This window comes from Parambassis ranga, chromosome 14 (genome assembly GCF_900634625.1).
Source record: "Parambassis ranga chromosome 14, fParRan2.1, whole genome shotgun sequence".
NCBI lineage: Eukaryota > Metazoa > Chordata > Actinopteri > Ambassidae > Parambassis > Parambassis ranga.
Genome location: NC_041034.1, coordinates 13686829 through 13700798, shown reverse-complemented (window position 1 = coordinate 13700798; position 13970 = coordinate 13686829). Strand labels below are relative to the sequence as shown.

At 41.0% G+C, this 13970-nt stretch overlaps 2 protein-coding genes across 5 annotated transcripts; one reads left to right on the top strand and one right to left on the bottom strand.

Annotated features, from left to right (window-relative positions):
• Positions 1-402: 402 nt before the first annotated feature.
• Positions 403-5991, bottom strand: pafah1b2 (platelet-activating factor acetylhydrolase 1b, catalytic subunit 2). 3 transcript variants are annotated; one of them, XM_028422370.1, is made up of 7 exons: positions 5687-5991; positions 5385-5499; positions 4870-4951; positions 4203-4292; positions 3953-4069; positions 3615-3737; positions 403-3465 (listed from the first exon to the last, which is right to left on the bottom strand). In XM_028422370.1, the coding sequence occupies exons 3-7, from the start codon at positions 4948-4950 to the stop codon at positions 3187-3189; spliced, it is 690 nt and encodes a 229-aa protein (XP_028278171.1). In that variant the 5' UTR covers position 4951; positions 5385-5499; positions 5687-5991; the 3' UTR covers positions 403-3186. The 3 variants fall into 3 exon arrangements, with proteins under 3 accessions (XP_028278171.1, XP_028278172.1, XP_028278170.1); XM_028422371.1 differs by having other exon boundaries at positions 5729-5991; XM_028422369.1 differs by having other exon boundaries at positions 5385-5991.
• A 671-nt stretch (positions 5992-6662) lies between these two features.
• On the top strand, positions 6663-12411 carry mpzl2b (myelin protein zero-like 2b). Of its 2 annotated transcripts, XR_003671754.1 has the most exons (5): positions 6663-6950; positions 9617-9786; positions 9895-10105; positions 10228-11435; positions 11613-12411. XR_003671754.1 is itself a non-coding variant. In XM_028422275.1 (4 exons), the coding sequence occupies exons 1-4, from the start codon at positions 6893-6895 to the stop codon at positions 10398-10400; spliced, it is 612 nt and encodes a 203-aa protein (XP_028278076.1). In that variant the 5' UTR covers positions 6663-6892; the 3' UTR covers positions 10401-12411. The 2 variants fall into 2 exon arrangements, 1 of the variants encoding a protein (XP_028278076.1); XM_028422275.1 differs by having other exon boundaries at positions 10228-12411.
• Positions 12412-13970: the final 1559 nt, after the last annotated feature.

The window sequence follows — 13970 nt, the reverse complement described above, 5'->3', positions numbered from 1 at the left end:
TTCACAGTTAAATGAATAAAACATCAAAAATAAGCAAATGGTTGATTAAGTAGGTTTTTTACCAATTGCCAGCGGTCCAATAGTGTGGCTCACTGTTTAACATGAGTCTACACTGCCTCTAAGTGCTGTCGAATTATCACAACATTACAGAGATAAACTCAGTGAAAGCAAATTAATTAAGCAATAAAGCACTCTTGCTAAAGGAGAGGAGGCAAAGAACAAGCAGTGAGCTGTATTACTGTCTTTCTCAATTTATCTCTGTGATTAAATGGTTCCCTCTGTTGGTGAGTGTGTAACATACGCACAAAACGTGCTGCAAATTGCAACAGTTCATTTTTAGATCTAACACTCAGGTATCCTCTCCTCTTCTTTAAATTGAATTACTCACATATCAACCAATGATGAGATGCTTGTTTTTTTATTGGAATGCTTTATCTCAATAACATGACAACAAGCCATTACAGTGCAATTACTGTATCACAGCTAACACAGACACTCTGACACACTCTGAATCCCCCACCCCCTTCCATCATGTTTTATATACAACTGGGGTCATCACTATAGACACTCTCACGTCCAACTTACACAATCCGGTAGCAAACACAGCTGTCCTCATGAACACTTAAGGCACACACACATATACACTATTTATATGCAACACATCAAATGTGCAGAGCTTAAGACAGCAGTAATGTTGGATAATTTGATGCTCAACAAGAAACTCTCGAGCCACAATTTGAACAAAACTTTGAAGCTCACGGTTTTCTTTACATGACCTGTGTTTGATTTAGCATGATAATATTCAGTACAGCTGTGCTCAGTATAGTTTAACCATGTGGCAATAGTCCTAAGAAATATTCAGTAACTATACCTTATAAAGAAGTCAGGAATTCGGGGTGGCAGGAGTGAGGTGAGAGTCGACTAGAAATACAACAGGGTCAGAAATTAAGAGGGGGTAAGCAGCCAAACAAAGACATGTGTCTTTAAGAGGAAAATCAACATCATAGGAAGGAGAGGGAGAGAGAGCCTGTCAGCTGAAGACTGACGTTCTGACTATGAGGAATGTCTCACATCAAATAGTAAAACATCATTCTACTAATGTAATGTGAATACACTTGCTGACTGGCATGGAAGCTGTTAAAGAATGATCCTGTTTTTAAACCTGCATCATATTTTCCCTTATTTTAGGGTCTAAGTAGGGACAAAAATGTTTAGAAATGGCTGCACTGTAATTACATGCGACATTTGTCTGCAGTGCACTGTACTGGCTGTTGTCCTGCTGTGCTTTCATATGCACTGACGCATAAGCATCATGTTCACAAAATCACAAAGTGACAATTTTCCTCAGGACAAGGTGCTTTAAGTGTAGGATAACTTCCTCTGATTGGCAACGGTTATATTCTCGTTAAGTCATTTAGACTTAACAAGAAAAAGAAAGGACTCAGGTTCAAGAATACCAGAATTATTCTTTAAATATTACGACAGCAGGAAAGGTTTGGAAGACCTATAGATTAGCAGGCAGATTCAGCAGCATCACAGATGGATGTGTATGAATACAGTCCTATTAAACAAGAAACCGAGGGCTCGCCTTAAGACATGCAGTTAACAAGAAGCTGGCTGAACCCTTGTGTGATACACGGATGAAGTTGTGATTTGTAGACGCGTCTGATATGCGACAATCGATTTTATATCATTGTAGTTACACACTAAATTCAAAAGTCAACATTTAAGCAGACTTAGTAGACTAAGTAGACCTAGTTTGACTGAGTAATACACAAAAACTAAACTGGTTACCTAAAAAAACAAACCCTGGACTTCCACCGGCCGTGCAACAGTCAGCACAACATAAAAATTTCCACCAGATGTGTTTCTGAAGCGTAGTGTATCTGTGCATATGTTACAAGCTCCAGTATTCTGCCTGTTTAATGGTTGTATGTCCTCTCCACAGGTATCAGGCTGGGTTACAGAGCACAGTATTGAAACCTCAGTTAACTCCATCAAGAGGGCAGCTCCTCATCTGCCATTTTAAAAAAACAGCTGCTGCTTTTCTCCCTGCCTAATCCTTTCTGATGTTGTCCGAATAAAAATGATGTTTCTCTACTCTGATTGAATCTCTCCTCAGACATGGTTGTGACACTCACTGCCTTGTTTTGCGAATCCACCAGATTCCCTCTGGTGTTCTGGTGCCTGACTTCCTGCCTGTTGATCTCGTTGGTGCAAACTGACACATCTTGGGTGTGAAACAGCTCAAGTAGAACTGGTGTATATCTCTCAGAGCACTGCATAGCTATGCTTCTGAAATGTGCTACAACGCATCTGGTGTAAATACTGTCATTGACTAAAATGGATGGTTTCACACTTACGTTACCCGGTTTAAATCCAAGTAACACGGTGTATTTGAGTAAATTATGTTATATGTTGTCATATGTTATGACAATTTATGCTTTAGCCACTTCATCTCTATGTGAGTTATTTTTACATACTGCTCATTGTAATGTGGTGTATGTCTGAGCTATGCACCTTTTTTCCTACTTGTGAACTAATTCAAGTGTGTCACATTAGAGGGTGAGTTTTTATTTCAAATTTTTTCAGTTTTTAGGATTATTGTAACTTTTTGAAGCCAGGGAATGTTTCTATAAATTATAGTGTGAGCCGGGCTCTGTAGTGTACTTGTCAAGACTCATATAACACTGTACAATACTGGATAACGTACTGCCAACTGTGAGTATGTTGTTGTGTTTAACAGTCTGCACAGCAAACGGAATTCAAAACATTAAGGAAGAAACGGAGGGTGTTCTTCTCTGTGGAACAGGTGCCAGAAGGAAACACTCATTTTATCCACAGGCCAAGATTAATCTGTGTGTGTGTGTGTGCCACTGCAGTCGCATGTGACCTCAGTATATCTGTCTATGATTCAGAGTAGTCTGACCTTGGTGGATCCTTTTTGCAATAGAGCTTACTACTGCAATCACAGTGTCTACATCTGTGCAATGAGGTCTCTCTCCCTCTTCAGCACCTCTCCACTCATGAATGTGATCCTACACCCCAAGTGGGCCCACTCACAACAAGGTACCTCTTCTCCCAAAGAGCGAGCCTTTTCCTCCTCCAGGTACCAGCGGCATGTCTCCCCGAAGAGCAGCGGTTGAGACATGCCGCTGGATAAATGCGCATTTTTAGCCACAGCCGTCAAACCAGTGACGCCCGCCTCTCCTCTGGCGTCTCCTCCAGTATCTGAAGCAGCAGGTCGCTGAGGGGCTTCGCGATGCTGCGGTAACCTGTCGACGTTAGGTGGAGGAAGTCAAACATGTCCTGTGCACTGATGGTTCCATCAGAGTGGACAAACACCCCGCTCACATCCAAGAGCTGAGCCTGGCCCAGTCTTGGCACCCAAGATCGCAGATACACATTAACAGCAGCGTTCTTCTCCCTCAGAGGGTTGGGCCGCTCTCCTCGAGGCAACAAACCCTAAGGACCACAAACACATTTAGGTCTTGTTTAAAAACATTCATATAGATTAGTTGACTGTTGTAGCCGGGGAAATTCGTCACATTAATGTTGTCCTAAACATATCACTGAGATATAGGATAGCATTAAAAGAGTAACACAACACTTACCAGTACAACTATCTTAGCTTTGGGGAGACGTGAGGTGAGCAGTTGTGCAATAGCAAGAATTCCTCCTGCAACCTGCTCTGCTGTATGTTCGTAGTTGTTTGTTCCAACCCATAACACCACAACCTGGACATACAGAAAGACTCTTTGTTGACTGATATCACCTGCAGCATCTACATCTTGTGTTTGCAAATTAACACTGAACTACATGGGACCCAAATGCAACCTGCTGCTTTTTTGCCAGGTAAACAAACCATGTGAGTCACCTGCAATGTATATACAGGTGGTATTCTGTATAACAATACCAATGAGAACTGTTTGTGTCAGCAGGTTCGCCTCACCTTAGGACGGATGTTCTGCAGCTCTCCATTCTGTAGCCTCCACAGCACATTGCAGGTGGTGTCCCCTCCGATGCCAAAATTAAGCGCATGAAGAGGAGAGAACAAATCCCTCCAGACCTGTGGAGAAAAACCCACAGATCAGTTTCTCCACCACTTAGGAAAAAATGAAAATATATGTTTGTGCAAAGACAATGCACAGAATTATGATCACTTGAACATCTAGCATAGTAATGTACACATCTTATCTCACCTCATACTGTTGCAACAGTTGTACCATAGAATCCCCCACAAAAAGCACATCTGGTTCAGCATCCTTGCACTCCTGTACAAATCTTGTGTGCTGGACAAAAAAAAACAACTTTTCAAGTTAGATGCTGATCTAGTGCATAATTGTGTCACACACTACGAATAATAATAAACATATACAATTTATTCAAACAATGCAGTTGAATCAGGTCGATCAGTCGGAGGCAATATGAATTATTAAATCTTAGAAGAAGGATAATACTCATGAGCCACACAAGCCAGACAAAATCCTGCAAGCTCTCCACAGCCAAGGCACGTCTGGTGCCCCATCTGATTATAGAGCTTGGAGTAAAGCAGACTGGCTGAGTCCTATTAGCTCTGGAGGATTAACCAGCCAGGACGTGCCACACACAAACAAGTAAGATAAATGATACAAGTGTAGCACAAGGTTACAATGAATGACTGCATTTTTCGAGCCAGATCACAACGCTTGCGGAAAAAAATATTATTATCTGAAAAACACTAACTTTAGGAATGGGTTACAATTGTTTTATTTACAACTGATGGGCAATTTTTGCTAAGCATGTGTATACAGTATATTCAACAAAAACCATACATGTACTTTTTATAATATATGTGGTCAAACAGTTAGTTTACAACACAAATCCTACCTGTGACATCCACCGTCCATCTCCTTGAACATCCTCTACAGGCTGAGGCACTGCAGCCGGGTTCAGTTCATCGCCACTCATCCTAACGGAGACAGTACCGCAGAATTCACAAGTAAACAAAGAAACACCTCGCTGTCATCTTATCAGGCATGGCAGCCAAATCAAAACAAAAAGCAAGTTAATGCTGGTCCAGGTTATAGTGGACTATCGTAGCATCAGCAACAAGCAGCTAGCTAGAAACCATCGCTGTGATGCAGCAGCTTAGCATTTCAGGAGCAGACAGATTGGCCTAATACGGATGTAGGCCACTTTCGCTGTCAAGGCGGGTGTTTATGGATCACAGTGCAGATGGCATTAACTTAGCTGGGTTACTGTTTATCTGAAGTTAGCTTGTTAGCTGTTAGCTACTGGTAACTGTTAGGGCTGCATCTTCTGATACGATGATACACGTTTGACACGCCCATCGTAAATACACACAAAATAGAAATTTCCTGATTTTTAACGAGAGAAACTACCTGACAGGCCGACTCTTCTTGTTTCGATCTGCAGACTCCTTGTACGTGACTTCACGTTACCGCTGTCGGGTAATCGGTGCAGGTGATGCTCGGTAGCAACCGAAGCTGACTCCAGCTAGACGAGACAACAAAAGGTGTGTCAAGAAGACAACTGCCAGAGACTGTTTAATGGGGAGAGTGACTGTCTGCTAACACTGGAGAGCACCACTGTGACTCTGAGTGGGATTTTGTCCCTCAGTAATGCTTGTCAGGCAGCTATTCCAGCAGGCCTATAGCCTTAACGCAGCAAAAATTAGCATTACCCTGGCTAACCATATGTAGCACAGTATCTAAACGCTTGCCACCTTCTTCCTTCCTTTAATTTGTGGGGGTTGCTGTGGCCGACAGCTTCTAGATGTGTTTTTCCCGACAGATAAATGCAGAGCTAGAATCACACCACAAAACAGCTGGTCCCGCAACGAATCATGGGTAAGTCTTGGCTTGGGATAAAAAGGAACCCGAAAAATGTTTCCTATTTCAAATCACTCCAGTGGATATAAACACCGTTTGTGTTAAAGTTGATTTTGGGATTGACAGAATATTTTATTTGAGACAGCGATTGGATATGTTTATGATCTCTGTCTTTCGCTCATTAAAGCTTTTATATGCATCAAACATCACGCAATGCATCATGGTCACTTTATATCAAACGCTGCATTCCATGACTGTAGAAAACACGGGAAATGTCAACCTCCTATTTTCTAGCTTAATGGGAGAAGGGAGCCAATAATTTAACAGACAATGAGAAAACAAAGACTTTTGTTGTAATTACATTCATTTAGCAAATTACTATACATCAATTAATGTACAAAATAATGAAAAAGTTTTTTGTTTGTTTGTTTTTGCACACAAGACATCAACTCAGTTTATATAAAATCGTGTCTCAGGGAGATCATGAATAAATGAATGAATTTCCTGCTATTATATATTTGAACACATTTTTAATTTTAAATCCAGTACATATAGTAATTAAGTTATTTTTTATGTATTATGAGCCTTTCTGGAATTAAACAATTCTTTAAAAACCTGCTATTAAACCGCTTATAATCTTACATAGCATCATTTTGACCTTTGGCTGACATTAAAGTGACAGATTTCTGCGGTATAATACTGTGACCACTAGGTGGCACCAGTTAGCAGATAGCTGACTTTGTAAATGAAAATATAACTCTACTCCCAGTTATCAGCTACAAACAGAACGGGCATGCACACATAAGAACACATGCAGACTGAGCTGAGGGTCAGTGGAGCTCTAAAGCACGGCAGCTGCTGCGCAGGCAGGTGAACAGGTTATGTAAGAAACCCCGCCCATCAGGTGTTTGACACAGTCTCACTGACGGATCAACACAGCGACGCGTTTTTACTCCCGTCACTGTGCGGTGACATATCAGGCTTCAGGGTTTCCTTTAATAAGCTTTCATGAAGCGACTTTTACAGAAGAATTAATCCGCCGGAGCTGATCCGTATAAATGTTTTATCCCATGTATCAGATATGGCTTCTTCTCCTGGGAGGATTCCTGCTGCCAGGTGAGTTTGAACAACTTCCTGGAGAGAGCTCACTTCGTGGTTTTGTCCTTTCCGAGCTGAAAACTGCTGCACAATGTATTTAACATTAATTAGACAGTAAATTATAACAGAAAGGCCACAAAGAGCTACGGGGAACTATATTTTCTCAGCCACCAGACAACCTTTAGCTAAAGCTTCCCAGTAGTAACAGTCTGAACTGAGCTATCAGCAGAGACGTCATCGAGCACTCTTATCTTTACATAGGACAGAAGTCATGGGCTGTTTTCATGGAGTGATATGCAAAGGCGGTTTTTACATTGATTATTCTGCATCAGAAAAAAAGATACTTTTCAGGAAGTTACTTCATCAAACATCAGAAACGCCTACTCAACACCAACTATCATTTGCCAGCTTTTAATACTGATCATTTGAAGGCTGGGGAGGATTTAATGGCTTGAAGTGATATAAAAAAATACCATAAACATAAATATTTTATCAAAGGCATTTGTTTAAAACCCTCCAAGCTCCAAGTTTTATTTTATTGTTGTCATTTCTTTGCTGATTAGTCTGAAAACAGCTGCCAAAAGTTTGATAAACCATTCACTAAATTATTGAAATGCACACCATAGTTTTATACCCTGAGCAGAAGTTAAAAAAAAATACAGTTACAAACTGTATGGCCAGCAGCCTGATGTGTGTGTGTGTTTTTATCCCCTGCTTTGTGTTGTGTTGACATCAGACCTTGTTTTGCTGGTAGTGGGGGAGCTGTTCAGACAGGCAGACCTGGGCCGGGCTGTGGGAAAGATGCCTGATTATGATTGAATGGTTGAAAATACCTTTGTTGCTATTACATTAGAATAACAGATGAATGTGTGGCAGAGATGTTACTCAGTGGAAGGGCATGACAGGGTTAAATCAGGGCTGTGTGTCTGATAAGTGCTCTGGTGTCGTCACACTGGATAATGTGTCACAGGTTTCGGCGTAGTGTGTATAGTTCTCAGGCTGTTTGGGAGATGGCCTTAAGGAGAACATGCAGTGTGTCAGGACTGTGTCACTTTAACTTTAATCGCTGACATTCAAGGAGGCAGCTGCAACAGATAATAACTAAAGGAAATCCAAATCTGGATTATGAATTTCAGTTCCTCTTTATATTCTGCTTGTTCATCTCATTCTCATTGAGTTTTATTGCTCAATCTGTGTTGTTCAAACAGTCTCATTGAAAGGAATGTCACTGTGTCTGTTGGATACCACACTAACGTGATACCATTAAGAACAAATAAAAACTGTATGCTAGGTTTTTGTGTGCACGTGTTGGTTCTGCAGGTTCTGTTCCTAACATAATCCCAAACACCAACACCATTCTAGTTTAGCAGTCAAGAACACAGCTTCTTCCCCATACAATGTCAACTGATTCCTCCACAGATAGTGACTCTGTGCTCTTCTCCTCCTCTCCTGAGAGTAACTTTATCCTTCAGTCTCTCATTTTTTGGCTCTCTGTCCAGGATTACAGAACGCTCACTCGCCTCTTCTTCCCTGGTTTATCAGAAGGAATGTAGTAATCTGCAGGTCTGATCATCGCACTTGCTGACGGTGTTATCCAGGTTCAGTGTACAGATGAACGGTTGCTAGATAACACCCTCAAACATGGAGGAAAACAGTTTATTTCTGCCAAATTATCGTTCAAGCCTGATATGTTCTGATGTTTTCTTCATGCTTCTAAATGTGTGTTTTAGGCACAAAGGCAGAGCTTAGATGACCTTCTGTACTCAAACACAGTATAAGAATCATTAACCCATTGTAGGTGTAGGAGCTGTGCAGAAGTATGTGAAATATTTGCAGCTTGTTGTACAGACAGCCTTATTCATGTAGCACCTTTTGTACACACACGTAACTCCGCAAAGATTAAACATTGCAGTAAAAAGGTTAAACTTCATGTTTAAAGCAGGTGTTAGGAAACACATTACAAAGCATAAAGGAACAATGCATTACATTACTTCACTAAGACAGTAAGGCAGCATCCATGTCTGCCACCATTCACTTCTCCTTGTTCAGCTTGTGGAATGCTAGAGGGACAAGGCACTGTGGCTTTAATTCAAAAACTAATAGGAAACCAGTGCTGTGGCATACTGTGGGTGCTCTCTGCCTGTTCTCGGTTAGTACTGGCTGCTGTGTTCTGAACGAGAGACTCTGCAGTAGTCAGTCCAGGAGTTGTGTATTTGTCACTGTTCTGGTCTTGCAGGTATGGAGGCTTACAGCTCGCAGGTATGAGAAAAACTCAGAGAAAGTGCTCTGAAAACCTGCAGGAAAACAAAGTAAACTTAAGCTTCGGTGAAAGTTAAGTTGAATCTAGGATTGCATTCTTTCTTTTCTGTTAGTCTCACATGACTCAACATCTCAATAAGTAACAGATGTGAAACTGTAGAGCAATGCAGATGAGGCGTATGTGTTTGGATCATACACGTTAAAGCCAGGTGCAGGAGTGGCAGTAGAAAAGGTAATCAAAATCAAAGGACAAAGCCTACAAGGCATGTGACACTCATGTATCTACTGTATGCATAGTAAATGCTGAATTTGCAGAATGGCAACAATAGAGGTGTCATTTAATGCGACTAATATGTTTTAAAAACAGTATTTTTGGATGGATTAATGAATGACTGTAGTTTTTCACCTTGATTGTTTTTTTTCAGGGGTGCAACATGTCAGTGGGATAGAAATTAGCACACCAAGTGAAGTGGAAGCAGTCAATGGTACAGATGTGAAACTGAGGTGCTCTTTCACGTCTGATCAACCTGTGACGCCTCAGTCTGTCACAATTTCCTGGAACTTCAGACCGATCAATTCAGGAACTGAAGAGTCAGTGAGTAAAATCAATGAATGGCTTCCTTATTGCAGGACTACAGGATTTGGCTCCTGTTTGTCAGATTTTTTTTGCTCTATGTGCTGATTTCTCTTCCATGTGTGCCAGGTGTTTTACTACCAGGATAAACCATACCATCCATCGCACGGGCGTTTTAAAGGCCATGCAGTGTGGTCTGGAGATATTATGAGACGAGATGCTTCCATCACCCTGCATGATGTGCTTCCAACCTTTAACGGTACCTTCATCTGCCAGGTGCGCAACCGTCCAGATGTGCACGGCAATAATGGAGAGATTGTCCTCAGCGTCGTCAACAAAGGTTAGACATGACAGCACTGCTCACCTAAGACAGATGACACTGTTGCTCCAGCTGTAAAATTAAAGAGAGATCACAGCTTTTTTCTCAAACGCACTTTTTGTCCTCTGCTTTCTTACTTGTAGTGTCCCTCTCTGAGATCAGCATCCTGGCTATAGCAGTTGGCGGCGCCTGTGGTGTAATCCTAGTCATCCTGGGAGTCTTTGTAGCGGTGAGAGTCTACAGGAGAAGACGGATGGAAAATGGCATTGAGCTGCACTCACGGGAGCATCAGGTGAAGGACCCAACTGTGTGGTGAGAGACAGAAACCCTGAGCTGCTCTGCTCCTCTTCTTTTTGGGACTGTCTGACAGTCTGATTAGCTGTTTGGGACCATTTTGCAGAAACAGACAAATGAAATGTCCCTTTTCTTCCATGTTTGCGCCTCCAAATGTTTTTTACTTCAGTATTAGAGATTTAATGTACCGGTACTACCCTTCCATATTTTGTAATGCTTAAAACATCCAAACACTTTTATATGTTTTTACCTAAAGTTGTGACTTAAATTTTATCAGAGTTTTTAAATTCACAGCAGCCAAGCCTTTATACTAGTGAGCCTGTTTGTCCATATTGTTTTTTTTTAACTTTGTTACCTTGCTAATAACAACTGCAGCTTGTGCCATTCTGATTTGAATACATGTGAAGAATCCACAACCCAGAGATCAATGATTTTACCCTTAATGGACAAATGCTGAATGAATGTTCTGGACTATCTATTACTATGGAAAGAAGATAGCATTGATTATCTGGGTTGGGTTGATTGTAAGCTGACAGTTCCTGGTATCTCCCTTTCTGTTGGCTGTGGATCTTTGCTGAGGTAAACCAAAGTCCTTTGTTCATTTGTTGCTCTCTTTCTGTGCATGGCCATCCACAAACATTCCATCTAAATAGTTTATGTGTCTGGGACTCGTGCCAGTTCTCCTAAAGAGGCAGTTCATCTGACAATTGTGACGAATGAAAAACAAATACCAGTTCAGATGATGAAGAGTCTGGGCCAAGCAGTGGAAATGATAATGATGAGGAGGAAGGCCTAAGTGGAGTTGACGGAGACGATGCATAGTCTTTATATAGACTCATTTGCATATAGTGGTCTTATTAGCATTGCATACATTATCAGATTACATTTCATGTGTTGCATTACCGTATCACAGCATGATGTTGGACCCACAATGGACAGCATGAACACTGATCGGCCTGATCTTTTTTCATTCAATGCACGTTATTCTTTGTTTAAAATCTTGCCTACATTACCCACAGTGCAACTCCACCACTGACAGTTCACTGCAGAATATTAGGTTTTTAGCAGCTAGTGTGGTTGTTAACATTAAGCACAGATAAGAAGCAGACTGAAGGTCAACACATCTTCACATGTGAACAACAGAGCAAGTTGATTCTCACCCACTTCAGATAGCAGAGTGTGTCTGTAATCTGGCTGATGCACATATCAACTCAGTTCCCAAGGAGAGATGCAGGCATGAATGATTTTTCTAACACTCCTCCACAGTTGAGTTTGGGTCCCTTGAAACAACTAAGTTAGGTATATAAGTTAATTCCAGTCCAACCTTCATGCACTCCAGTAACATCCTGATTTTGCTCCCTCAGTAGTGACAAAAATGTTTTCTTACAGTAGCAATGCTAGCACTTGTAAATAGACTTGGATGTGTAATGCTCATGCTGTCTCATTTACTGACGCTGATCGATGGCTTCTGTTGTTGTTCTCTACATACACTAATGATGTTTTACTAATGCGCTGACGTATGCATTGCTCTAGATCAGTGTTTTGAGATTCATGCATTTTAATGGTGAATAAATTGATTATAGATTTTTTTTAAAGAGGAGGTTCAGTTTAATGTGGCTTATTACAAACAACACTGGACACAGAAAGTGTTGCTGCTGCCGCAGTACACCCACACACACACCCACACACACACACACACACACACACACACACACACACACACACACACATACACACATACACACACACACACTATCCTGTTCTTTTTCTGAAAGCATAGACAAATATACAGCATATAGGCTACAGCTTGGCTGTGAGGCTTTTTAGTGCTGCTGGAAAACTGGTGCTGTCAGTTAATTTTAGCTTCCAGAATGTTCACCGTTATTTTTCTAAGTGATGAATAATGTGTTTACTATGGTGGCAACAGTGCATAAATGATTTGTGTTTTGCTTTTGTATATAGTGTAAAGCATTTTTGATCAAGTCTGTCCGTTTTACAAGTATGGATTAAAGAACTTTTTTTATTCAAAAGAATCATGAGTCCTGTTTTAACAGAAGCGTTTTTTTGAACAGAACAACTCATGTCAGGTGGGGGAGTGTGACACCGCACCTTTATGTGTCATACAGTACACGACAATGCACCACCGTGCAGTCATACATGTCTAAAAATCACAGTAATTCTCTGTCTTACTTCATGTTATGTTGGAGGAGGCCTGGCCTTGAAGTAAAATACAGGCTTTACTGCTACACCACTCAGTGGAAATGTTTAGTGTTGTGTTGCTGTGGGCAAAGTTTTATTTTGAATACATAGAAGACATATCTCTCCCTAGTGGTGTGAACAGTCTTTATATATGAAGCTGTTATTTTTTTACCTTCTTTCATATCTGTCTCTTAAAAAAGACAAACGCATTCAAGCTGTTAATACAACGGTGGAGACAGACTTGGCCTGTCTGGAACATGCCTTAGCCTGGAACATGTATGGACTTATATCTGACTACACAAGCTTGCCTTTAAAAACAAATGTCTCTTGCCACTGATTCTTCACATAACATTCTGTATTATATAATAAAACATACTTCATGGAACAGGTTCACTTCAGAATATGATTCTTGATTCATTTGTTACCGGAGAGGCATCCTCTCCGGTAACAAATGAATCAAGAATCATATTGTCCCTTGCCCATATTTACTATTTTTATCTTTTTCAAATTATTTTGTGATTGACCACTGAACTAAAAGATGAAACCACATAACTGTGCAATGATGTTTAGACTATAGTATAAAATGCTCCTGCATTACACTGTTTTTCGCACACATATAACTGCCATCTTATGTGCATACAGTCTTGCTCAAACTTTAGATTGCAGGACCTAAAGTGCAGCTTCACTGCTACTTGTGTTGCTTTAAGTGTGTAATGTACGGTAAGAGCTGAGACTTGTGTCCTTGCCTCTTGTTGGGAGGAACACACATTTTGCTGCAGTCAGTCCAGCTGACACCTAAGGGCTTTTAAAAGCTGAGGGTGCACTCTCATGGCATCTATTAATACATACTAATGTACAGCATCTCTCCGTGTGGTTATTTTGACTGTACAGCTGTGAATGGACATACTCTGTCAGTTTTCCTGCACAGGTCTGCAGCAGCACCCTGTCTTTCTGCAGCGAAGTGCTGTTTTTTTTTTCTTATTGCAGTTCTGGAAGAGTTCCCACCACTGCTGCATTGACACTCCAGTGGAGGGGCCTGGATGGGAGAGTGGTGAGTCCGCAGCCTGGCCCCATTATCTGTCTGTGCTTGGGAGCTCCACACCCAGGAAACCATCGTCTACTTTATATACTGTCACATTGCGTCGCACTCCACTGACCTATACGTGTTTATCACGGAGCCGTGAGCAAGAAACGACTCAGATCAGTGGCCATTTTGTGTTTTTTTCAGTTTCAGTTTCATGCAGGGGATTACAGGATTCAGTCTTGTGTTGTTGATCTTTGTTTGACTCAGCATCATCTGATGCAAAGATTGATTTTTACTCTATAAACCTTATACATGGAAAAATAATAATTCAAAAAGCCCATTTTAAATTAAACTATTTAACACAAAACA